The sequence below is a fragment of the Macaca thibetana genome, chromosome 1 (genome assembly GCF_024542745.1).
Source record: "Macaca thibetana thibetana isolate TM-01 chromosome 1, ASM2454274v1, whole genome shotgun sequence".
Classification (NCBI taxonomy): Eukaryota; Metazoa; Chordata; class Mammalia; order Primates; family Cercopithecidae; genus Macaca; species Macaca thibetana.
Window position 1 is genome coordinate 73,989,595 of NC_065578.1, and position 27,855 is coordinate 74,017,449.

General features: G+C 39.4%; 1 protein-coding gene across 3 annotated transcripts; it reads right to left on the bottom strand.

Annotated features, from left to right (window-relative positions):
• CRYZ (crystallin zeta) lies at positions 1-27,844 on the bottom strand. 3 transcript variants are annotated; one of them, XM_050767738.1, is made up of 10 exons: positions 27,724-27,808; positions 27,042-27,113; positions 19,553-19,669; positions 17,958-18,110; positions 14,044-14,207; positions 9,056-9,107; positions 4,562-4,711; positions 1,607-1,708; positions 1,399-1,494; positions 1-962 (listed from the first exon to the last, which is right to left on the bottom strand). In XM_050767738.1, exons 3-10 carry the CDS (start codon positions 19,661-19,663, stop codon positions 801-803), a joined length of 990 nt encoding a protein of 329 aa, XP_050623695.1. In that variant the 5' UTR covers positions 19,664-19,669; positions 27,042-27,113; positions 27,724-27,808; the 3' UTR covers positions 1-800. The 3 variants fall into 3 exon arrangements, with proteins under 3 accessions (XP_050623695.1, XP_050623597.1, XP_050623546.1); XM_050767640.1 differs by lacking the exon at positions 27,042-27,113 and adding an exon at positions 22,077-22,175 and having other exon boundaries at positions 27,724-27,802; XM_050767589.1 differs by lacking the exon at positions 27,042-27,113 and having other exon boundaries at positions 27,724-27,844.
• Positions 27,845-27,855: the final 11 nt, after the last annotated feature.

Genomic DNA, 27,855 nt, shown 5'->3' on the forward strand with positions numbered 1-27,855 from the left:
ATTTTCTATAGATTTTATTACACATTATTGAGACAAATGAAGACAATTCTTCGTTTATCAAATTTGTGAGCTTAATTATTTCAACAAAATATATGACCCTCACCAGACAAACAGATAACTCTAAATTTACTCTGAAAATCTAATCAATTGAGAAGTATTACCTATTTGGAGACTATGCAGTATATCAAAGATAAAGCTCGTATTCTCACAGAACATATGGGGTCATTGGCAGCCAACCAATAATGAAGTAAATATTCTAATATTTGGGAAAATACTGAGAAAACTAATAAATTATCCTGGACATTATTTATTTTTGCCTTTACAAAAGACTTACACATCCAAATGAGGTTAGTTTAGAGTAGAGGTTTTGAGTCCAGAAAATGTTCAAAGTCCAATACAGCCATGGCTAATCAGAGACTAGAGAACCTTTACAAAGGTAAGCAGGCTTGAAAACCATTGGAAACTGAGCAGTCTTATTTTGAACTAGCATGTTTTAATCAAAGGTATGGAATTAATCAAGTATCAATTAAGAATTACTGGAATGCACCCTCATGCCAAACGATGACTAACATGCTATTTCCTACTATGATGACTCCTTGATTTGAGACAGATGGCATAAAAAAAATATTGCTAGCAATACAATGAATTTTACTCTTCTGCCTCTGTTCTTTAAAGAAAAATCTTATTTTTTCACGTAAGAAACTCATGCAATCGAATATTAATTAAAGAAAAGATAGGGTAAGTACAACTGGGGGAAAGACAGTACCTCTGATTACACAGGAAATTCATGAAAGAATTCATCATAAGAGAAGAATCATTTTTCCAGTAGCCCCACTGCCATGAATGATATCTTTATGAGCCTCGGCCACCTTCTCCAATGGATATTGAGAACCTATTACAGGTTTCAACCAGCCAATTTCCATTCCAGCTTGAAGGGCTGCTGCATATTGCTGAAATTCCTCCTAAGAAAAAGGAAAAATAAATTTCTTTTTGTAGTGAACCATGATTTAATTTTCAGAAGCATTAAAAAAACTTCAGAATCTAAGTGTTATTCCATAGCCTCTTACAAATGTGTGACTTTTGTCAACTTGTCCATAACAATAGAAAAAGTAGTTCTCTACATGATAACCATAAATCCTATCTGCCCGAGACAGTGTTAGTGTACAAAATACCTATTGTCCTGAAATAATTACTAGTATCACATTTCTATCTCAAAAGGTATGCTTACTTGGATATAAATTATATTGTTACCCTAGCTGTCCTTCTGGTGACTAATCCTTACCAACTCCCTCTAGTCATATAACTAAGTTTAACATCTACTCAAACTTTCTGTTTGCCTGAATAGGCAAACTGTACCAATGTTTAAGTTATCAAAATCAGAAGTACTTCTTTTCCTACCTTGGTTGAGGAAAAGAAAGTAACTCCAATTATACTCGACTCCTTTGCCATGGTGTCCCGTGGGTTTATTTCAATAGTACCTCTGTTGCCAACAACCTAATATGAAAAACGGCAAGTCTACAGTTAAAGATTACTGCAAAATAGTGTTAAATTGTGGTAAAACATTAAAATGGTAAAAAAAAAAAAAAAAAAGAAAAGGAATACTTACTATCACTCGTCCTCCATGTGACAGAAGACTCAAGTCTTTACTAAGATTTACATTAGCTAACATTTCAATAATTACATCAATTCCTTTCTCACCAACATATTTCTATATAATAAAAGAGAAATGTAGAGTAAGATAGCAAGTGAAAAACTGTAAAATAGCTACTATCTATACAAGATATTATAAAAATATGTTTCAAATGATATATAAATGCTACATCTTTGAAACTAGTAATGCAAAATTTTAAATAATCTAATTATATAATTATGATGTAATTCCAAGGTACCAGCCAGAACATCTAAAATGCTAACGATTTGTACTAAATACATTGCTGTAATGATATAAAATTTGCCTGGAATGTTCAGGTGCTAGACTCAACTTGAGTATAAAATACTTTTCCTTAGCTGAAAATTTTCTATCTTTAAAATAAAATTTCATAAAGAAACAACAAATCAAAAGTCCCAAAGCCCCAGGGGGCTCCCATTTTTATTAATAAACAAAAAGCAAAAGAAAATATCATTAGCTGTTTCGTTTTCCATGATTTTTGTTGTTTTAGTGCATCTGGTTTTGTTCTAAATGGTTTATAATCTGTTTAACGCACTAACTCTTTTGGGCTCTTGGATGATGGATGCTGGCTCTTAGAAAAAGCTACACACATCTACATTATATTCATTTTATATTAACACACACACACAAATGAATCCTTGTGCCAGGGATTACACTAGGTACTAGGAATGCAAAGACAAACAAAGGGAGCTCAAAACAAAACTAGTGAGAAAGACAGGAAATACTACAGTCATAGCTGTAATGCAATGGGCTAAGTAACACATTAGCAGAAATAAATCATACAATACAGAGAAAAAAGGTTAAGGTTTGATTGCCTGCCACGGTCAGAGAAAGTTCCACAGAGATGATGAACTTGGCCCTGAGGGATGAATAGGAGTTTCCTAAGCCAAAAGAAAGGAAGATGAGTAAGGGGAAGTTAGATCTGAGGCTGAGTCAGTCTGGACCAAAGAAACAGAAAAGCCAAGATGGAGGGGACTGAGACCACAGGACTGAAATACAAGCGGAGCTGAAGTACATAATCAGGTAAGGGGGAGTGGCAGGAAGAGGAAGAGGTAGGAGAGAGGAGACTGTAAGTTGGGACAGATAGCGAAAATACAGTGAATGCCATGTTAAAGGATTTGGATTGTGTTTTTGTTGTTGTTGTTTTCTACAGGTGTTTATTATTGCACGTGCAAGTACAGTAGGGAACAGAGAGACAAAACTGCTGTCCTCATAAAGCTTCCATTTTAGTTGTTTCTGTAGTTTTTTTATTAGTTCAGTTATGAATAACAGTCAAGGCTGGAGAAACTGAGGCCTAAACTAAGTTATGGTGGTGAGTGGAATAGAGATAAGGAAATACATTTGAAAGGCATGTCAGAGAAGAAACTGATAAAATGAGGTAACCAACTTGCTGGGTGGGAGGGAAAATGATAATTAAAAGACAGGAAAAACAAATAAAATGAAGGTTTCTCTCTTGGGGGACCAGATGAGTAGCAATGTCTAGAGGGTTGATGGCATGAAGGAAGTCAACTCACGCCAAAGACAGTTTTGGAAATCAACAGCATATGGGTATTAAGGGAGCCACAAGAGTATATGAGACTGATCAGGATGAGAGTCTAGCACCAGGGAAGATGTGAGACCAAGCAAAAACAACTTAAGGAATATGAATATTAAATAACATGAAGAGGGGGAGACTGAAAGTGAAAAGTCAGGAAAGTAAGAAGAGAACCAGTTTCAAAGAAATGTGGTCAGGGTCATATGCTCCTGAAAAATCAAACAAGATGAGGACTGAAAGAAGACCAGCAGACTGTTAATTAGGAGCTTCTCAGTGACTTCTGAGAAGCAGTATAAATACTTGGGCTATAAGCAAAACTGCAGTGAGAAGTGATGGACGGTAAGGAAGTAAAACCAATAAATACTACTTTTTCAAGAAGTTTTGTGGGAAAGAGGAGGTGAGAGAGGGGGATGAGATAAAGGTTAAGAGAATGTTTTTGAGAATGGGAGAGACTTAAGCAGAAGGAGTCAGTTGAAGCTCCCAAGACCTCATGATCTTAAAATTAGATTATTGCTAACCAAAAACCATACTCTTAAAATAACAGGCCATTTTTCATCTTTGTGAATATTCTTGGATAATGGTATCAGCAGTGAGTGCTAGATCTTAGGTTTCCCAGACGTATAACAAAGGAGTGCTTTTGCTGGGCTTTTTGGTAAGATGATTGCCAAAAAGGTAATAAATTCTCACTCCTATTTTTTCCTTCATTTGTAATGATCTAGTTTACACAGTACTCAATATTTGGGAAATTCTAATCTCCCTAACATGAGGAAGTGGTTGAGGATTAGCAAAGCAATAAGTGTTTAGCAAACTGCTACTATAGTACAAGTGAAGAACTTCTGAATCTGCTTGAATTCTGTTAAATGCAGCAACTAACTAAATGCCACCTCACCATTTTGGATGCAGTAGTGATTATTCCTCCAAAACATCCAGCTAACAAATGAACTTCATTCCCTGGGCCACACAGATCCGGTTTGTAATCTATGGATATCTCACCTTCCATGGAGAATTCACATCAGTTGAAATTATATTAAGAATACCTCACAGCTGCAAATACAAAGCTGCAGCTGTACTTAAAAAGTTATTTGCATTAAAAAAATCAATTTTTATAGCTATAAGATTCTAGAGAAGCTATATTCTACTTAATACACATAAACAATATAAAAATGATAGTGAAGGTTTAAAACTTAGACATCTCTGTTTTTTAAATAAAGTTTTAAAACACGCATAAAAATTCATCCAGGCACTGAAAAACGGAAGCAAACAGCTTTAAAGGAGTAGTTGGTTAAAAACGTATTAAAAAACCACGTAAGTCTCCAAGGAACAAAGTTTGACATTTGTAAAATGGTGGAAAATTTTACCTTAATTTTATCAATATAATTCACTTCTCTGTGATTGAACACTTCATGGGCTCCATTTTGCAAAACAATCTTTTGTCCTTCCTCAGTACCAGCAGTGCCCAAAACCTTTAAGCCATAAGCTCTAGCAATCTGGCATGCTGCTAATCCAACCTGAAAAACAAATACAACCCAAGAGTTACATATTCTCTGCATTCCTGCAAACACTTAAATACATACAAGGAACTTAAGATTCCTATGGGACCCACCCTAACTTTAAGGAACTTAAGAGTGTAAATGAAGAAATAAGAAAAACAGCTAACTTTAACTGAGCATTTAAAATATTCCAGGACCCATACTAAATAATTTCTACATATTGCTTTATTTTATTCTCACAATGACCCTATAAAGTAGATACTATTATTGTCCCTATTTTACAGATAAGAAAGTTAAAGCTTCAAATTATAAGTAATTTGGCCAAGTCACATGCAGAGATGGAAACAGGAAGAGCTAGACCAGTCTGACTGCAGAACTTGAGTTTTTAACCACTGCATCAATATGTTTGCAGGGTTTAAAGAGGATCAGAACATGCTCTCTGACTTCTTTGTGCATACGAAATTCTAAATAACAAATGTAAGGCTTCTAACATTTAAGGAGAAGAGACAGGTATACGGGCAAATTAACTAATTCATCCATTTGGTGAATGTTTATAGAGTGTTTACGATGTGCTAGACATGGTACTTAAGGTAAGAAAGAAATTTACATTCTAAGGGTGGAGGAAGATAATCGTCATATGAACAAATTGAATGAATAAAATAAATTCAGGAAATAAAAGCGCTAAGAAAAAATAAGACTGGCTGTTGGGTTAGAGAGATAGGAATAGGGGCTATTTAGGTCATCAAGAAGGGTCACTGAAAAAACGAGACCTGAAAAAAGTGAGGAACAAGCCACAAGAACATCCGATCGGCCATGTGGAGGATGCCGTGGGCAGAGTGAATGGCCACGGGTAACCTGGGGAGGTGGGAATGCAGTTGGGATCAAAGAACAGAAAGAGGGGCAGTGTGGTTCAGGGAGGGGCATGTGCGAAAGGGTCGAAGATGAGGCCAGAAATGCCGAGTCACATAGGATCTGAGGGGTGAAGGTAGAGGCTTCTGAGTATATTAAAAACTATGCAGAACCACTGGAGAGCTTAAGCCAGGAAATGATCTGGTTGACTCAGGCTTTAAAAAGGTTGCTCCAATTATATGTGAGGCACAACGAAGGCGGCGAGGAAAATGGGAGGAGGAAGATCCGTTTGTAGCTGTTAGAGCAGTCTAGATAAGAGATGAAGCGGGCTTGAACAAAGGTGGTGGCACTGGAAAAAATAAACAAATTCAGATATAGTTTAGAAGTAAGCTAATGCGACTTCCTCACAGAGGAAAAGAGAAAAATACAGGATGTCTCCTATGTCTTTGGCCAGATTAACTGGGTAGAGTAACTGAGAAGGAGACTGGAGAGCACTAAGTTTGTGAAAATCTCCAGATTTCACTTTGCCAAGTGTAGTGGTGCATGCCTGTAATCCCAGCTATGTGGGAGGCTGAGGTGGGAGGACTACTTGGGCCCAGGACTTTGAGGAGTTTGAGGTTGCAGTGATCCTGCACTGCACTGTACTGCAGCCTGGGCAATGGAACAAGACTCTGTCTCTAAAAAATAAAAATAAAAGAACCACTTGGAACATGTTGAGCTGTACAGTGCTCCTCTACTTAAAGGCGAAGATGTTCAGCAATCATGTGAATATGAGTATGGACTCAAAAGAGTTCAGTTGGAGATATATATTAAAGATTCATTATCTTACAGACGGTATTTAAAGCCAAAGGATTAAGTGGAACATGGTGGCTCATGCCTGTAATCCCAGCACTTTGGGAGGCTGAGGTGGGTGGATCATCTGGGGTCAGGAATTCGAGACCAGCCTGGGCAACCTGGCAAAATCCCAGCCTCCCAAAGTGCTGGGATTGTAAGAAATCACTAGAATACCAGATCAATGTGCTTAGCTTAGCACAAAAGAGAAATCAAAGTAGTTTAAGAAGACAGACAAAAGAGCAATTATTTAAATAACAATACTAGGAAATATGTCTGATTAGATGACAAATGATTATACAAATAAGTGTCACATACATTTAGAACAGAGTTTCCCAAACTTAGCACTATTGACATTTTGGGCCAGATAATTATTTGCTGTGGGAGACTATCCCATGTATTGAAGAGTATCTACCCCCTAGATGCCAGAAACCCTTCCCCAAGTTGTGACAACCAAATATGTCTTCAGACATTGCCAAATGTCCCAGAGCGGAAGGAGAAATGATGCAAAATCACCCGCTACTCATAATCAGTCATTTATAGGGAGGACCGGGTTGGGCAAGAAAAGAATTAAGATGAAAACTAATGATAGAAACAGATTAAAGTTGTAACAGATTTCCAGGCCTGAAATGGACCTTAAAGATTATATGGCACAGGGGAATAACGAGGCTGGACTCAGCCAGGTTATGGCAGGAATTTGCTTAACTGAAACAAACAAATACATAGAACTCACTGTCTGACGGAGGAGAGAAACATCCAATTAGATAAAACGCAATCCACTATGGGGTGGGCCCAACTGATTTTCTACTTTAATTTTCAAATTTAAATAGAAGACCTCTAATAAAACCATACTTTAAAAAGCTAATGTAACTACATCTCCTGATGTTCTAACTGCTTTAAAAGGGTACTCAATAGCTCTTTTAAAAAGGCACTGTTTATTCTATTCTTGTCAACAATTATACCAGCAATACTCCTTCAACAGATTATGCACCATTATGTGTCAACTATTTTTCTTCTACTTATTTTGCTAACACTAAAATAGGGCACTCCTCACCAACATATCTGGATAATAGCTGTGTTCATAAATTCCACACCATTTTAAACACACAACATAATCCCCAAGGAATTTGAATTAAATGAGGACAGAAAGTACAAACAGAAGCAAGGCAAAACCCAGTACTGTTTCCCTCTGATAGGACAGGGAGGATCAGAAGCGCTTCACACACCAGGTCACTAGCCTATCCCTGCCAGCCGAGGATTTAACAAACTCAGCCAGCTCAGAGAACAGTGCGGATTTTACCTTAAAAAAAAAAAAAAAAAAAAAATCATGGTGAAGCAACTGGGCTTTTTACAAGAGAGTAAAGGGAATATAAAGAGATTTTCTTTAAACTCTTCTCTCCCCTTTCTACTGAAATCTTTCCCTTCTGCACAAAGCCCGATGTTAGCTCTCTGAAAGCCAGGGTAATTTAAATAAATTTATGTGTTTGACAGATCCTTTCGTTATTTAGGGTTAAATTTAATTTAACCCAAAAATAGCCTCTTCAGTGAAGTTAAACAATAGGAGTTTTGGACAAGGTGTATCTGTCATATTTTCTCAAGCTCCATAAAGACAATCCTGGTGTTTTTTAATAAATTGTCTGATCTGTGAAATCCTTTAGAATTGATCTATTGGAAGTGTAGGAAGCTAGGTGTGAAACCTCGTGATTCATCTACCTAAGAAACAGAGACAAAAAGGACTGAAACTACCTGTTCTTTTACTTTTAAAGGTAAATTCACATTTTCAAGATACCAATCATTATTCAGGGGACAACGAGCCATTTAATATGTTACTTCTTTCAATCCACTCTCCAGAATACACAGTGCTCTGTAAGGGTTAACAGCTTCCTCAAAGTAAGTATCTAGTCCCAGGCCTTTTATTTTTAAAATGCAAAATCTTATCTCCAAAATTTCCAAAGCATCCATTGATAGAGTTCATGTGGATTTCTTGTTAAATTCTAACTGGAGAGGTCTAACTTTTCACTCTAAGCTCCTGAGAGACAGATTGGCAGCTAGTTTCTTGAAGAGGTTTCTCACAGCCGTGTGTTGGATGATTTCACTGAAGGGCTTATTTTAAGTTGAGAGTCCTCCTCCCCCATTCCCCCACATTAGCATTTTCAGCCATGGGTTGTGGTGTTAAGGACAGGCCTGTATACTGCACTCCATGAATGTCGTCAAAGCACAGCAGGCAAGCAGCGGAAGGGAGATAGAGAGGACTAAGAATTCACAGTGTAGCTTTACCGTGCTGTCTGGGGCAACATAGGTAAGCTTTAATGAGCCTTAGTTTCCTTATCTAAGGGAATATGGAATTAATATCGACCTTAAAGAACTGTTTAAAATTCTAAATAAATATTTTTATATGCTACTTGAAGGCAAAAACAAGGCCAGTTTATCTTAGTCCACACCCACTATAGGTGGGAAATCTAACATATTTTTGAAGGGGTGCTCTGTTGGGTTTGTTAACCAAGAAATGCTAAACTAATGACTAAATATCACCTTCAGAAGACCAAAATCAAAAAAGTTTTACTACATAAAAAAAAAAAGCATCTTTGACTATATTTATAAATCTGACTTTTAAAAATGACCAAAGGAACTATAATGAAATAAACTCAAGCTTGTTTCAAAATATACTAAAAAAATACTTACTCCTCCACTCGCCCCATGAACCAGAACACTTTCTCCAGCTTTCACACGGGCACTGCAAAAGAAAGTATAAGTTACATCATCTTATATTTTGAAGCTAATTAATCTTAGGTGTTTTCATCATCATAAGGAATTTCTACCCTTAGTCTGGCTAACACTAACACAAAGAGCAAATGCAACCTGATATACAGCCCCAAATATTCCCTAAGCTTCACAGAATAAACAAAGCCTTCAATTCATTTATTCCTTTAACAAGTATTTACTGGGAGTCTTTTATGTTCCAGGCACTATGCTACTGGACACTGGGATCACTATGCGGCGCTACTTCTGAGTAGCTACAGTCCTTGTAGGTCATGAAGTGAAACTGCTGAGCCTGGAGGATCTGGAATCTCTCATTCCCATATATCCCCACAGAAAGGGCCTCAAAGCAGGTTTATTATAGCTCAGTCTTTATTCTGTGGTCTAGAGTAATGTCCAAGTAAACATAGTAGCTATTTTTTTTGCCCGAGGAAAGAAAGTATTTTTTTCTTCTTCATGTCTCCGAACATCAGGTTGCACCAGCCTTGTACTCTCACTTCAGAGAGCAAAGCTGAGTCAGCAAAGGTCAGAGAGTAGGAAATGCAATAAATCCTATCACAAAGATTCCCATGTCATCCCCTAAAATGTCCAGATTCTCTGGTGAAATGGCATTTTCTTTTTACTTCTGGTTCACATGACTACTTTTCTAGTATATACTGAAAAGAAGGGACATGCAGCAAGGCATGAGGGGATGCCTCACTATTCCAGATGGACAGTGCCAATGTCACAAGCCAGCAGATGCTGTGGGATCCAGATCTGACTCTTAGGAAGGATCTCTTACTTCCTTGAACAATGTGGGGTGGCCACACTGTAGAGACATTATGGAACATTATGCTCCATCTGGGAAAGAGAACACAGTAACCAGAGTCCTGCTCCCAGCTGTGCACCAACAACTGAGAAATGGCAACAATGAGCAATAAGAGAAGCTTTCTCCCACACTCTTGCTTGGAGCTAAAGAGACTGAGGACAATATGTTAAAGTAAAACATAAACATAAGGGGATAGGATCACTAGTGTTAAACTATGGGATATGAAATACTTCCAACGAAATTTTTCAAAAATTCTTGTAAGATGTCCCTCAAACACTAAAGACACATTCTCATAAAAATCTCTAGGCCTGGGGTGAGGGGAGAAAAAGCAGGCAAATCCTTTCCTGAATCCTTGTGCAGAGTCGCTGTGACAGTTAATTTTATGTGTCAACTTGACTGGGCCAAGGAACCCGATATTTGTTCCAACATTACTCTGGATGTTTCTGTAACAGTGTTTTTTTTTGTTTTGCTTTGTTTTGTTTTTTAAAATGAGATTAACACTGAAATAGCTGGATTTTGAGTAAAGCAGACGACACTCTAGAATGTGGGTGGGCCTCATCCTATCAGCTGAAGGCTTTTGTTCTCAGAGACTGACCTCTGATGAGCAAGAGTAAATTCAGCCAGCAAACTTTCTAGGGATTTAAACTGCACCTCTTCCTTGTGTCTCCAGCCTGCTGGCCCACTGCAACAGATTTTAGACTCACCAGTCCTCCACAATTTCATGGGCCAACTCTTTAAAATGAATCAATCTGTGTGCGTGCGCACATGTGTGTGTGTGTGTCTGTGTGTGTACACAGTGACTGACTCTTAAGGAATTTATACAGAGATAAATGATAGGTTAGATAGATCAAATAGATAGATGACTGACTGATAGACAGGCAGACAAAGAGACACACATCCTGTTATTTGCTTCTCTGGAGGACCCTGACTAATACAGTCATCTTCCCTGGCGCTCACAGCACTCAGCCTGGCCTTCCACGCTGCTGTTCCCTACCATCTTCTAGTCACTGAAGACTAAGACCTGGCACATAGCCTTTCTCTTCCACCCCAAATCCAGCTCCAATCAAGGAGATTCAGCATTCCCCAGAAAATCAAGCACCACAGTTCCTGAATTTTCCTCCACTTATAGCCACTGTCTCCCAGGGCTATAACTATCAGCAATCATTCCCCCTGAGAAGTACCAGATGCCAATAACCAGGATTATGACACTAATCTATCCTAATTCTGAAAACCCATATTCTCTCAAAATCTTTCTTCAACTATGCAGAGATTACTGACTCTCAACAGCTCCATTTCTGTCCGCTTGCTGCTCCTGGCCTTCCTTCCATCCCTCCTCAGCCTGGATTCCATAGTAGATTGCCCAACCTCCTCTCCCCGCAGTCCCCTGTGCTCTCATTTCCTTTGCACCATTCTATTTTGCCACCAATATTCCAGCCCTGGATTAATGTTCAAATCTAGCTTCCTTGATACTTTATCCATATGACTAAGTATTATAGAAAAAAAAAAAAAAATCACATGACCATGCATTTTGGTGCCACTTCAGCTCTGACTGTTAAAATATCACTTTTTGCCTCCTACTTCATTGTGAAAAGTGAGGCAATGACATACAAGTACCTTCAACACTCCACCTCCCTACCCATAAATATTTCCCATAATTATATCATCTTTACCCCTCTAGGTTTTACGGATAAGCTGTCCTTTCCATACTGGAAGCCAGTCTCTCTACCTATGTCCTAAGTCCTTTCCATCTTACGTTATGCAGATTTTGTTCGATCTGTAAATATGTTCAAGTCTTGCCTATCCTTAAAAAAAAAAAATCCCTTTTTCCCACATACTCTCCTCAGGTAACCTTCTATTCTCTCTTCCTTGTCTCCCCGATTTTTAAAAGAATAGTCGTCACTCAAGGAATTGATTTCCTCTTCCTTCCTCAATCCACTCAATCAAGCTCTTCCCACCATTCTATTGAAAAGGAACTGACTAATGTCACCAATGACCTCTTAATTGCTGGGCCCAACTGTTATTTGCTTCTGAACAGACCTCTGTGTTGCATTTGACAGCTGGCCTCCCTCCTTAGTAGCACTATCAATTGCCACTCCTAAAGCTGCCAGCAGTGATTGTGAACTTACCCTGTGTGAGCCCTGTACTAAGAACTTTATACACATTACCTCCAAATAATTCTTACCACACCCTAGCAGGTAGGTGCTGTTATTATCTATGTTTCTCAAACCAGTAAACTGCACCTGAGATGTTTAAGTAACTTAACCAAGGTCATACAACTAGCACTATGTGAAGACATTAACCCAGGCCTTTCTGTCTTCAAAGCCCATGCATTCACTGGATGCTTAAGGGATACCATGACCTCTAGATTCTGCCGGCCATGGAATCCTTTCAGTCTCTTACGAGTCTATCCTTTTTCTCTGACTACATTCTTAAATGGTGATGTTCACGAGGGTTTTATTCTCACTCCACTGTTCTCACTCCCTGAGGGATTTCAATCACTTTTCATCTTGTCAATTCTTACCTACATGCTGCTATCCCCAAATTTTTATCTCCAGTCTTCAAGCTTCTGACTTTTTTATCCAATAGGCTACTGAACCTCTCCATTAGGATGTGTCTCTCATAATTTCAAATCCAAAACTGAATACAGCTTCCCTTTGAAACTTTCTCCTTCTTTTCTTTGTCACAGTTAAACATGAACCAAGCTAGAAAGCTAGACTACTCTTAAGCTCTTCCTCATTCTCTACCTGCAAATAATCACCAAATACCCCTGATTTTACCCCCACTAAATAGTTATTCTTTCCTCTCTCCTTACTTCTTCTACCAGAACCCTTGCTCTGACCCATAAGGATTTTGTCTAGTGGAGACTCCTATAAGATACTCCTATCTCTCTCTCCATTCCTATCCTCAAATTCATCCTACACACAGCAGATAAGTGATCTCAATCAAACACAAATATCACAATGGTAGTCTCCTGAATAAAGCATTTCATTACTTCCAGTCCTTTACAGTGCAATAGATGAGCTCTATAATCTGTCTTTTACAATCTGAATTCTATCTATTTGATGACAGCTAACATTTATTGAAAGATTACTCTGTTCCAACTTTATTCTTCACTACTCTTTCTCTTGAAATTTCCTCTCTAGCAAAATCAAGTTGCTATAGCTGTTCCCACACACCACACTGTTTTTCCCCATACTATCCCCAATGTCTAGAATGTCCTCTCTCCTTCTAGTTACCTTTCCTCAGGTGAATTCCCTCTGATGCTTTTCAAATACTTAGTAGATGGGATTAAAATATAGATTCTCAGGCACCAGCTATGGAAACTGACCAGAGGGTCTGGGGTAGGGCCCTATAGTGTACTATTAAATTGCTGCCTGGATGATTCTAATGGATAACAAGATTCTTGAACCATGGCTTTAAAACAGTAAGTTAAAATAATGAGTCTTTTTTTTCTTTTTTTTTTGAGACGGAGTCTCGCTCTGTCGTCCAGGCTGGCATGCAGTGAAGCGATCCCAGCTCACTGCAAGCTCCGCCTCCTGGGTTCACGCCATTCTCCTGCCTCAGCCTCCTGAGTACCTGGGACTACAGGCACCTGCCACCACGCCCGGCTAATTTTTTGTATTTTTAGTAGAGATGGGGTTTCATCATGTTAGCCAAGATGGTCTTGATCTCCTGACCTGGTGATCCGCTCGTCTCAGCCTCCCAAAGTTCTGGGATTACAGGCGTTAGCCACCGTGAAAATAATAAGTCTTACACCTTGCCAGGAAGCCCTACCTCATCACCATAGGCACATGCCTTCTGAGCCTATATATCTCTATGTACATTTCTACCACTGTACTTTCCACATTATATATAAATATGATCATTCTAATGTCATTTCCCTTACTAGACTATGAGCATCTTGAACACAGCGTTCGCTCTTTTTTGTATCCCCAATGATTAGTACAATTTCCCAAATTCACAGTTTCCATTATATAAATGTTTAATGGTAAGTAAATGGTAACCAAAAATAATGAACAGATGGATGGACAGACAACTAGAAGGGAGGCAGTTAACACTGCCCTCATTTGGCATTGGCCATAAAATTGACAAAGTGTGTTATTACCTGTGGATCAGAGCTCGGCAGGCAGTAAAATATGGGATACCGATGGCAGCTCCTTGTTTAAAGTCCAGTTTTTCAGGTAGTTTGTAAACAGTGTGGTCTGCTGCAAGAGCGTACTCTGCATAGCCTCCAGAGATCGTGCTGCTAGTGAAAACTCTGTCACCTTTCTAGGGGAAGAGACAAATGAATACATGCATTTATATTCTAAAAATATTACATCAAAATAGGTATAATCCTTTATAATAAGAAATAAGTGAGTACTTATCTATTGTTCTCTATATCTAGGGTCTCATATAAATAATTTTTGTTTTGTTGAGTTGGAGTCTTGCTCTGTCACCCAGGCTGGAGTACAATGGCATGACCTCAGCTCATCACAACCTTTGCCTCGCAGGGTCAAGCAATTCTCCTGCCTCAGCCTCCCAAGTAGCTGGGATTACAGGCACGCACCACCACGCCCAGCTAATTTTTGTATTTTTAGTAGAGACGGGGTTTCACCATCTTGGTCAGGCTGGTCTTGAACTCCTGACCTCGTGATCTGCCCACCTTGGCCTCCCAAAGTGCTGGGATTACAGGTGTGAGCTATCGTGCCCAGCCATAAATCATTTTAAAATACTGAACATTTAAAAATATTTAATAATGGGAACCGATGGGAAGAAAATCTAAGGAAAACAGAAAAAAACATAAGGAAGGATAAACTTCCTTGAATGGCATCATGATGATGCTGATGGCTCAGTCCATGAAGAGCTTGCTATGTCAGGCACTGCATTAAGTGTCTCTGGAGTGTTATCTAATTTCATCTTCACAATGGCCAGTGAGGTGGGCATGTTTATTCTCTCTTATTTTAGAGCATTCCCCACTACACAGATGAGGAAATTGAGGAACAAAGAAGTTCAATAATTTCCTCAGATCAAGCAGCTAGCAAATAGCAGTCAACATAAACTGTTATTTTTGCCCAAAATGCTAGGGAGAAGAAACAAATAAAATCTGAAGTTTCTTCCACACACCAAACACCTCCTCTAAATCCCATCCATGAGTTTCCTCACCCCTGCATTGCCACTATGTCTCATGCAAACACCCAAAGGCAGAAAACCATACTAGGACCCTGACAGCATGATGACCCAGGACAGCCTTCTTCTTGACACGGCACCAGAAACACAGTAAAGTCTCAACAAATGTCTGTTGGACCTCACTATTAAAAAGCAGATGCAGGACTCAGGGGGAAGTAATGCCCCAGCCAGGCATTATTGGTCCAGTATGTAATTCGCACGTTAGGGAAAATTGGACTGCCCACTATAACCACCTGCCTTAACTCCTCCTTCTTAAAAAAAAGTAAATATTCCTTAGAAGAGGCAAATTATTAAGGCAATGATTGCTCAGTATACTTTAACAGAAATCTGAAAATGTAGAAATGCTATCTGATAGGATAAAGACAAAAAAGATTCAAAAGCCATCCAAGAATCAAGGACAAGTACCACCACTTAATATGGTTGCCTAGAAATGTCAAATATGATGAAGATTAATCCTGTTTTTACAGCTAAAAAACATGTTGAATTGATTTCAATATAATTCAAACATTTACTGCGAATATACTATATAGAAAGCATTATTTCAAGTTATGTGAGGGACATCAATACCACTGTCCCTAATGTCAAGCATCCTAGACTCTAGGGGGAGAGAAAAGCAAAGGATAGAAATAATTATAAAAAGCAAGGCAAACATGATTAGCCACTGAGGATAGGTAAAAGAAAAAGAAAGAAATTACTTCTAAGTAGAGGAAATTAGGAATAGCTTCATTGAGAAGCTAATAATTGAGGTAAATCTTGAAGAACAGGACAAGATTTTGAAAACTAGAATGGGGAAGAGTCATTACGGGTGAAGGAAACAAAGTTGGCAAAATGATAGGGACAGGAATAAATGCCAAGAAATTAGCAGCATTTATTACCAATGAGTAAGCAGACTAACGTGTGGTATGTAACCGTTTCAGGAGATAAAATGAAAAGAAACTGAAGCTAAAGTGTAAAATCCTTTGAATCCATGTTTTTAAGTTTCAATTAAATTTTGTCCATTAGAAGAACCAATATGAACAAAAACACAGAGATGAGAGAGCATGGGATGTGCAGGGAAGGACAAACAGTTCATTACTGAAGAATAAACTACACTGTGAAGAGGAGTGGGAGGTAAGACTGGAAAAATAGATGGGAGAGAGCATGAAACAGTCTTATTTCATAACAATAAGGAATTTTAAGAGTCTTCCTGAAGTCTACAAGACATGGATGCAAGAATAAAAACAGAGGTGTATAACAATCATAATTAAATTTTATAAAATGATTCATTCTAGATTAAGGACGAATTCCAGGGAAAAGAGAAAGTTATGTAGCCATTATAGAAATCCAGGTCAGGGGTGTAGTTAAGTAGGTAAGATAGCCTGAACTAAACTACTGGCAGTGGAAATGGAAAGGAGAGAGAAAACAGTTCTAGTAAGGGAAAGCGAGGAGTAATCCTCAAATCCCAGAAGTCACCAGGACAGTCACACACGAGAGGCACTATCTGCAGTGAGAAAAGATAAGCTAGTTTTAGACACGTTTTGTACGAGATTTCTGGAGGTTGACCATGTGAGTCCAGTGTCTCCAACAGAACTCTCTGCAGTGATGGAAATGTTCACATCTGTACTGTCCAGCAGGGCAGCCACTGGACACAGAAGGCTATTAAGCATTTGAAATGTTGCTAGAGTGACTCAGGAACTGAATTTTCAATATGATTTTAAGTTGAATTTTAAATTGCCACATGTGGCTAGTGGCTACCGTTTTGGATAGCACAGATCCAGAGTTCAGCAGAAAATTCTATGCTAAAGATGTAACATGTGATAACGGCAACAAAGAGAGTGTATGAGATTGCGAAAAAGGTAAAGAATACAGAAAGCAGAGGTCTAAATAGAGACTGAGAGCCCTAGGCAACACCAAGATTTGAGGAATATCCAGAGAAAAAGAGAGGCCGGAAAACAGAGGCCCAGAAAGGAAGGGGAGAGGAGAACAGAAGAAAATGATGTCACAGAAGCTGCAGAAAAAGTTTTTTAAAGAAAAAGTTAAGTGGCTGAGAGTGTCAAATGTCACAGAGAAGTCAAGAAAGATAATGACATAAAAGGGCCCATTAACTCCAGCAAAACAGAGGCCATTAGTGACATTAGCAAGAGTCCTTTCAGTGGAGTGATGGGGGCAGAAACCAGGTTGCCACAGGCTGAGGAGTGGAAGGTTGTATGAATTTGCGAGTCTTCCTGTACAGGGGAACAGTAATCTTCTCTGTCTCAACCTAATTTTGGTAAGGTGCTGCCAAAGTTGAGTAGGTCAAGGAATTATGAAGAAAGATGATAGGACATGAGTCTACTATGAATATGCCTTTTGGCATATATATATATATACACACACACACACACACATATATATATCTCCTGATCATAACATTTTCAGTGACTGAGTCAGAGCTCCAAAATTGTATAGTGACCTTGCATTTTTTCATGTTTTACTTATTTTTCAAAAGAATTAACCTTATCTTATGAAGCAAAATTTATAAAAGGTATTAAAAATTATTTTAGCTTGTGTATCATCAAGAGTTGGGAAATAGTCTAACTTCCTTGTGTGCTTTCTTTCCTTACATATTTCTATTAAATCAAAAAAATCACAGTTCATTCTGTGGGGACATGAAGATACAGAAATCATCCAGCACCTATTCACAACAATGTAGTAAACAAATAAGGCCTCTGGATAAAATCTAATTTCTTTTTTGACTAGAGGAGTCCCCCAAGTGGCAGAAATTGTGTAACAGGGCCTTTTAAAGCCTTAAATAAGATGCAGTTGAAAGCTATGTTCAAATATTTTAAGGAAATAAATTAAGCCAAATAGAAATAATTAAAAATGCAATACCTTGAAAGCAGATGCATTATCTCCAACAGCTTCTATCACCCCAGCCACATCTGAGCCAGGAGTATAGGGTAAGAGTGGTTTTTTACTATAAGTACCAGAGCGAATGTATGTCTCCACAGGGTTGACACCACATGCATGGACCTTGATTAGAACCTGCAATGACAATGTATTTTAGTTCACAGAAAGAATATAGGCATTCATTTAACTTTATGCTAGGACTGTGCTGATTATGGGAGCTATCAAAATGGGAGAAAAAAGCAAAACAAGTAAGTGCTTGCCTTCAACAACCTCACATTCCAGTTTTACAAGCTAACATAAATAAGTATGACAGAATGGCTATGTACTGTATTAAAAACATTTTGGGGAAAATAGTGAAAGAAATATTTAAGGGGATATGTGGTAGAGACCTCTGCATGTTCGTCAAACCCATTTTTTCCTTTTCCTGGGTACACAGAAAGAGTGGTGCTTCTTCACCTCCCTCATGGTTATGATTAGCCAAGTGACTGAGTTCTAGCCAATGGAATGTTAGCAAAAGTGACAGCAGACACTTGCAGGCCTGACCGATTAAAACTTCCTAGCCAAGCCACACTGTGCTTTTCCTCTTCTATGGAGACCCGAGAAGACAGGGGTTAGGTGGCAGAGCCACATGAAAGAAGAAGCTGAGTCCCTAAGTCACTGTTGGAGAACAGCTACCCACCCACATTTGAGAACTTTTAAATTTAGTGTATAAGAAATAATTATCCCTGGCTGGACCATTGTAATTTTTAGGTTACAGCAATTGTAGGAGCTAATTTTACCTTAATTAACACAGAATGATTACCTCTGCTATAAAAGTAAGGGAAGGCTTTATAAAGGAAGTGGTATTTGAGTTACGGTTTAAAATATAAGTAGAAATTAGGAATGAGAGAAAAAGGATAGTTTGGGTAAAAAAAAAAATAGCATGTGCAAAGACAGAGGAATGAAAGGGAGTCTTAAGGAAACTGGACAAAATCTCATGTTGTTACAGCACTATATCTCTATATGGAGAGGGAGTGATGAGAAAAAAATTTGTAAAGATAGGTTACAGCCAAACTGCAAAAACTCTCATAGGCTTGCTAAGAAAATTAGACTTGGGAGGCATGGAGGGTGCAGTAATAAAAATACATAATTTAAAATCAAAAGTATATTATTAAAGTCATTGGAGGTGATTAAACTATACACTTAAATTCTCATGAATCACACATGAAAAAGCATGAATGCAAAAGAAAATTGTTTTCCCAGCATGCAAAAAATAAAAATCATGAATGTTTGTAATAGAATAACTTATTCAAAACTCCTTATGTGTCCATTCAGAAAAATCCAATTATTGCACTACATAGATCAGTCCCTACATCAAAAATTTTCTTATAACCAAAGGTTATTCTTTTTCATATATCTACTTCACTAATTATCAGGTTTATGTTAACTTTATCAATGTCCATATGTATATGTAGTGTAAATTGCATCCTAATTCAATGTCTTTAAAAATAATTGTGACTCTGCTTCTTTTGAACACTATTTGCAAGAGACTCACACTCAGTATAATTATGGCCTCAATAAAGTAATTTTATTTCTACCTGATGGTCTTTTGGAATTGGTACTGCAATATCTGACTGCAATTTCAGGACTTCTGGTCCACCAAATTCAAAAACTCTAACAGCTCTCATCAACTTCTGTCTGGTCGCCATGGTGATCTAGATACAAAGAAAGAAAAAAATTAATGTATTGTCACGTTGTATCTAAGATATCATCATGTTTTTTCCCCCCTGGAGGGAGCAGATCAAACAATTTTTTCAAATAACAATTTAAATCATGAGCTTACCACTGATCTCATTTCATGTTTAAGGACCTTTCATCTTACAAATCCCTCAGCTACAAAGCAAAATACTTCATGATACTTACTGTAGGGATTCAGTGCCTTCAACAAAGGAATCAAATATGCAAACAAAAACATCTGGATAGACATAGCATGATACTATATTTAGGTTTTCTTGCTTGGGTTGCGATTTTAGAAATTTTATGAGTTTAGTTTTATTAACATTAGGTAAACCGCCCTCCTTTTGTTAAATTATGAAACATTTCAAACATTTACGTGACAGCCAGTGTATTGGTTCATTTCCATACTGCTATGAAGAAATACTGGTGACTAGATAATTTATAAAGGAAACAGGTTTAATGGACTCACAGTTCCACATGGCTAGGGAGGTGTCACAATCATGGTGGAAGGCAAAGGGGAAGCAATGGCATGTCTTACACGGTGGCAGACAAGAGAGCTTGTGCAGGGGAATTCTCTTTTATAAAACCATCAGATCTAGTGAGACTTATTCACTATCACTAGAACAGCAAGGGAACTCCCTTCCCCGTGACTCAATTACCTCCCACCACGTCCTGCCTTCCCAATAGTCTCCCAAAATCTTAACTAATTTCAGCATAAACTCAAAAGTTCACAGTCCAAAGTCTCATCAGAGACAAGGCAAGTTCCTTCTGCCTATCAGCCTGTAAAATCAAAAGCAAGTTAGTTACTTCCTAGATACAATGGGGGTACAGGAAATGGGTAAATACAGCTGTTCCAAATGGGAGAAATTGGCCAAAAGAAAGGGGCTACAGGTCCCATGCAAGTCTGAAATCCAAAAGGGCAGTCAAATCTTAAAGCTCCAAAATGAACTCTTTTGACTCCACATCTCACATCCAGATCACTCTGAAAAAAGAGGTGGGTTCCCATGGTCTTGGTCAGCTCTGCCCCTGTGGCTTTGCAGGATAAAGCCTCCCTGCTGGCTGCTTTCATGGGCTGGCATCGAGTGTCTGCAGCCTTTCCAGGCATACAGTGTGAGCTATCAGTGGATCTACCATTCCGGGGTATGGAGGACAGTGGCCCTCTTCTCACAGCTCCACTAGGTGGTGCCCCAGAAGGGACACTGTGTGGGGGCTCCCGGTTCACATTTCCCTTCCACACTGCCCTAGCAGAGGTTCTCCATGAGGGCTCCATCCCTACAGCATACCTCTGGCTGGACATTCAAGAATTTCCATACCTCTGAAATCTAGGTGGAACTTCCCAAACTTCAATTCTTGAATTCTGTGCACTGGTAGGCCCAACACCACATGAACGCCTGAGAGGCCTCGGGCTTGCACCTCTGAAGCAATGGCCTGATCTGTATGTTGGCACCTTTAGGCCATGGCTGGGATGCAGGGCACCAGGTCCCTAGGCTGCACACAGCATGGGCGCCCTGGGCCCAGTCCAAGAAACCATTTTTTAACTCCTAGGCATCTGGGCCTGTGATGAGAGAGACTGCTGCAAAGGTCTCTGACATGCCCTGGAGACATTTTCCCCATTCCATTATCTTAATGATTAACATTTGGCTCCTCCTTACTTAGGCAAGTTTCTGCAGCTGGCTTGAATTTCCCTCAGAAAATGGATTTTTTTCTATTGCATCTTCAGGCTGCAAATTTTCTGAAATTTTATGCTCTGCTTTCCTTTTAAACATAAGTTCCAATTCCAAATCATATCTTTGTGAATACATAAAACTGAATGCTTTTAACAATGCGCAAGTCACCTCTTGAATGCTTTACTGCTTAGAAATTTCTTCTGCCAGATACCCTAAATCATCTCTTTCAGGTTCAATGCTCCACAGATGTCTAGGACAGGTGCAAAATGCCACCAGTCTCTTTGCTAAAACACAACAAAAGTCACCTTTGCTCCAGTTACCAACAGGTTCCTCATTTCCATCCAAGACCACCTTGGCCTGGACTTTATTGTCCAAATCACTATCAGCATTTTGGTCAAAGCCATTCAACAAGTCTCTAGGAAGTTCCAAACTTTTGTCCCACATCTTCCTGTCTTTTGAGCCCTTCAAACTGTTTCAACCTCTGCCTGTTACCCGGTTCCAAAGTCGCTTCCACATTTTCAGGTATCTTTACAGCAGTACCGAACTCTAATAGTACCTATTTACTATTATTAGTTCATTTTCATACCGCTATGAAAAAACAACTGAGACTGGGTACAATTTACAAAGGAAAGAGGTTTAACGGACTCGCAGTTTCACGTGGCTGGGGAGACCTCAAAATCATGGCAGAGGGCAAAGGAAAAGCAAAGGCACAACTTACATGGCTGCAGACAAGACAGCATGTGCAGAGGAACTCCCCTTTATAAAATCATCAGATCTCCGAGATCATCCTGGCTAACACAGTGAAACCCTGTCTCTACTAAAAAATACAAAACAAACAAAATTAGCCAGGTGTGGTGGTGGGCACCTGTAGTCCCAGCTACTTGGGAGACTGAGGCAGGAGAATGGCATGAACCTGGGAGGCGGAGCTTGCAGTAAGCTGAGATCGTGCCACTACACTCCAGCCACTACACTGCAGCCTCGGCAACACAGCAAGACTGTCAAAAAAAAAAAAATACAAAAAACAAAAAAAAAACCATCAGATCTCATGAGACGTAGTCACTATCATGGGAACAGCATGCAAAGGACCTGCCCCATGATTGAATTCCTCCCCCAGGTCCCTCCCATGACACGTGGAAATTATGGGAGCTACAGTTGAAGATGAGATTTGTGTGGGGACACAGCCAAACCATATTACCCAGCTTTAACAAATCTTAACATTTAAAAAACCTAAACTATTATAGATATAATTGAAGCCAAACCTGCTTCTGGCCCAACCTTTCAAGAGGTGACTATAACCATGAATTCAGTACTCATCATTCTCAAACATTTAATATCACTTCTACATGTGTATGTAATATTAAACAATGTGTTATTGTTTTGCATGTTTTCAAAATTCATACAGTTTAGGGAACACAAAAATCTCAAAAACTTAATGCTGAAAGGAAAAAGCAAATTCTGATTTGAAAAAGAATTCTACAATTTGCTTTTTCCTTTCAGCATTAAGTTTTTGAGATTTATCAATGTCGAAACACTTGGCTTTCTGTAGTTCATTCATTTTAACAAAAGGGGAAAAACGTCAAACACTAAAAACAGTGCACCATATGCAATCTTTTATAAATTACAAGGGCACAGCTAACCTTTCTGTCATATCACTGTTAATATCAAATTAAATGGAAACTCAGAGTTCAAATAACCTATAAAAAGACAAAGAACATTTGTACAGAAAATTATATAATCTTAGAAAATTTTCTGTACCTGTAAAGATGTAATGAAAGGTTTTGACTATATCCCCATAATTATATCTGTGGGTTATCATAATTTCTTGAAATCAACCAAATAGTGTTAGATTCTGCCATCACCTAAAACATCTGCTTTAACCACAAGAAGTTTAAACATTAAGAAGAGTTGCAGAAACCAGGACCTGATACGAAAGACTTCAGACTTTTACTGTATCAGAACTCCATACAGGACTACTCAGAACAGAGCCCATACTGGCTATAAAATGTCATTCCACATTTCCACATACAGTGGCTGGGGCAGGGGGTGGAATCAGAAGTATTTTGGTAGTGTTATTGATGGAAAGTTCCTGATATAATTAATCAAAAGTTTGTGTCCCTTTAAAACCCTTAAAATGATTTAACACAGTGTCTAGCACAAAGGAGAAAGTGACATTTCCAAAGGTTGTTTAGCAATGACATATCCTGAAGGGTGGTCCTCGGGGGGAAAAAAGAGGCAGAAGCAGGCAGACGGCATAAAGATTGCACTTTAAAACAGCTTGGCAGTGTCTGACAGGGAGATGATCTGTCAGAGGGCAGGGCTGGGAAAAACAGCCCACTCCTACTCAGCAATCTCACCACTCTACTTCCATTCAGGTCTTCACTCTAGCTGAGAATTCTTTAGACAAGAAAGTGAAAGTGTCAAGAAAATAAAAAAGAAACAGGTTGCCCAGATGAGATGGTGGATATAAGAACACAGAGGTTGTTTTTGTTTTGTTTTTTCAACATGGTGTTATGGGAAGAGCAGGTTTTGGAATACGCAGCTCGAGGTGTGAGTCCCAGCTCTATCATGTAGCAGCCACATGGCCTTGGGCAAGGCAGTCAACCTCTTGATGCTGTTTCCTCATCTGAAATCTGGGCTCCCACTCAGAGTTATATGCTAGAGACATGGCAAGCACCAAGCACAGAACTTAGCAAACACATGCTCTTGTATATAGTAGACATTATTATTGTTTTCCCCTCTATTCTTTTCAGTTTCTGAATCATAAGGATTGCCTGAGCCCAGGAGACCCAGCCCAGCCTGGGCAACATGGCAAAATGGCATCTCTACAAAAAAAAAAAAAAAAAATTAGCTAGATGTGGTGACAAGCACGGGTGGTCCCAGCTACTCAGGAGGCTGAGCTGGGAGGATCGCTTGAGCCCAGGAGGTCAAGGCTGCAGTGAAGCAGTGAGCTGTGATCGTGGCACTGCACCATTCCAGCCTGGATGACAGTTTGAGACCCAGTCCCAAAAAAAAAAAAAAAAAAAAAAAAAGCAGACTACAGAAGTCACTAAAATGTTATGAAAAAAATATACTCTATAGTTCTGTAATTATCTTTAATTTAATATAATGATATTTACACGACTCTGGTTGTCAAAACAAGCTCTTATTCTCAAAGAATTCGGTGAAGATGACTTAAACAAAACATTAATACCAAACATTGGTTGTTACCCAATGTGTATTTTTCTGAACCTTAACTGTGCATGAAGCAGTGTGTTAAACTCAGAGAACACAAAGAGCAAGGAGAATATGCCCCACCCTCCCCCTAGCTTCTGTAAGCTGGGTGCTCTCTCTCTCTCTCACACCTACACACATACCCTATGAGATGCTTGCTCTTTTTCCATTTTCCATATCTACCTACTTCCTACCTATGTCTTTCACTCACATCTCACAATTACCATAAAAAAAAACTGTTGTAATAATAAAAGTAAAATTACTCTGAAACAGGAGCTGTATCTCCCCCCCCCCACACACCGCCCCCCCCCCCCCCCCCCCCCCCCCCCCACCAAACACACACATTTTGGCATTGGCTAAGTGAGAGAAAGGAATAAAGAAAGAGGACTCATCTGCTTTGCCCAGTACTAAACTACCACATTACACTAGTGGGCTTGAAAGTGATGGGGCATGGCCTGACCACACTATCTCCTACTTTGCTTCAGCTGATCTTATTTCCCACTGAGCCTTTAGCATTCTGATTGATCAGGCTCCAACCTGCACTCATTGCCTTTGAACTCACCTATCCACGGGATCATTATATGCTTCATAATGATGAAGCCTGTCAAAAGAGATTATACAAATAATAAAATAACGTGGCATACTGATAGCAAATAGGATAATACTTAAACTCCTGTAATACTGGATTTCTTCTAAAAAGCATAAGTCTCTCACTTTCACTGACATAACTATTTTCACAACAAGTAGAGAAGTTATTTAAACTATTATTTTATGCAGAAGTAAAAATAAAATCGCCATCCATTTTATGGATGAGAAAACATCACAAGACGTTAAGAGACTTGGCCAGGGTCACACAGAAGCAAAGCTAGAACCCAAGTCCTATAATTAAATGGTGTTAGCTGATTTTTTTTTTTTTTTAAGTTTACAATCCTTTTCATCTCACCCTTTGAGATGCTGGCATATAAGACCCTTTACTTCATAGAAATAAACTTTACAGCCGGGCGCGGTGGCTCATGCCTGTAATCCCAGCACTTTGGGAGGCCGAGGCGGGCGGATCACGAGGTCAGGAGATCGAGACCATCCTGGCTAACACAGTGAAACCCCGTCTCTACTAAAAACGCAAAAAATTAGCCGGGCTAGGCGGCGGGGGCCGGTAATCCCAGCTACTTGGGAGGCTGAGGCAGGACAACGGCGTGAACCCGGGAGGCGGAGCTTGCAGTGAGCCGAGATCGCGCCACTGCACTCCAGCCTGGGCGACTGAGCAAGACTCCGCCTCAAAAAAAAAAAAAAAGAAAGAAAGAAAGAAAGAAAAAGAAACTTTACAATAGTGATAGTGAGGAAGATTGTGCTAGAAAATGTGAAATCAAACTAACCTGCGGGGAGAATCACATATTTTATGACTAAGGCATCTGCTTAGAGTTTGAAATTTCTCAAATACCCACTAAGTCAGGGAATGCAGCAGAAATACAAAGGACATGATTCTATTTTTTAAAATGTGTAAAAAAAATTACTCCCTAGCATCGGATCCTTGTGGACAGGACAGACCTTTCCATTGCTTGTGGTTTTTAATTGAACTATACTTCAAACAGGCCTTCCTGTTTATCAAATGTAAACTTTTAAAAATTGGAGTCCCTTGGTTTAATTTTTGGTTTTATTTTACCTCTGAAAGGTTGCCAATATGCCTTACAAATCTAGGAAATAGGAAATCTAAAATCCCTCCTCCAACAGTGATCTTTTTCCTGGCCATGCTTGTATCCATTTGATTTAAATGAAAATTAAAGGAATTGGGAAAATATTAGGATTATATTTTAACATAGGAAGAACAGATCAATTCACAAAGCCAGGACAAAGGAACATGATGAGACAAGAGCAAAAGTAAAATTAAATAAGAATTCTGGCAAGAATTTAAAAAACTGAAAACTTAGAAAAAAAATCAATCATTACAAAATGTTCTGTTGCTAATAAAAAATGACTCATGTAAGCATATGGTTTATTATTAATCCAGAAGGTAAAAAAGTCAAGAATTACAAGTGGTCAGAGAAAGTCTCTTCCTGGCTGTGTGATCTTATCAGGCCACTTCTGTTCACTTGTGACAGGACGGGGTATGAAGAAGGGAGGAGTTTAATAGATAATTCCGGACTCCTCCAGGTTCCCTGATGGTATGGAACGGGGCAGTCTGTTTCCTAATGTTGGGGGAGTAGAGCTCGGAGAGATTTGCTGCTGAACTCGCTGCGCTAACCAGACACGCAATCACAGTGGCTTCAGTGGGACTCACACAGCAATTTCCATTAGCTAGGGACAAGCATTCCAAACTTTAGCCTTTAGGTTTAATCATTGACACACCTTCCCTGGTCACTGAGTCTCCTCTAGAAACTCAGTATGAACATCCAACGATGTGTTAACAGGGTGTTTCGTAATTTTCTTTTGAAGATTATTCTAAGTGGGGGGCGTCACAGGGTCAATAAAAACATACATTTCTCTCAAAGTAAGACTGCAATCCTGATGACAAAGCTCAAGGAAGACCAGGCGGCAAGCTCCGGGAAACCTGTAATTGTGGGAATCAAGGAGAAAAAAATTTCCCACAGCTAGGCTGTGGGAAGGGGTCCTACCTAGAAGAAATCAAATCCCCTACAGCTGGGCTGTGGGAAGGCGCCCTACTTAGGAGAAGAAATCCCCTACAGCTGGGCTGTGGGAAGGGGCCCTACCTAGGAGAAATCCCCTACAGCTAGGCTGTGGGAAGGGGCCCCGGACAGACCGCTGCGCGTTGCTGCAGGAATCCCCAAACCCAGGCACTGGCTGCAGGGAAAATCAAGCGGGTGACTGGCGTGGGGGATGCAGCGTGGGACTGGGGGTCGGGGAGTGCGGGGGGCGGAGGCTGGGCAGGGGTAGTTCCAACGAACGCCTCATGGTGTGGTAGCCTAAACTCAGACACTAAACGCAGGACCAGAGCGCAAAACTCCCTACGTGATTTATGGATGGTAACATGCAGCCCCTGGAGGGGAATGGCTTTGGTCTGGAGGTCTTTACGCACTAATTCTCTGAGAGGACAGAGGGCAGGAAAGGAGTGCAGCCAAAATCAACCTCTGTTGCACTTGGACGAGCAGTGGGGAGATTCGCTGTCTGAACAACTAAGGAGAGTTTTTAAAACCACTTACCAGAATCTAGAGTGGGAATTAAAATCTGCGTGGGCCTCTTCAGATTCCACAGGATGAGGTCTGCTACACGTTCTCCAACTTTTGCAGGCTCCGCCCACGCTGTGCGCCTCTCCCCAACCCCAGGCGAAGGCA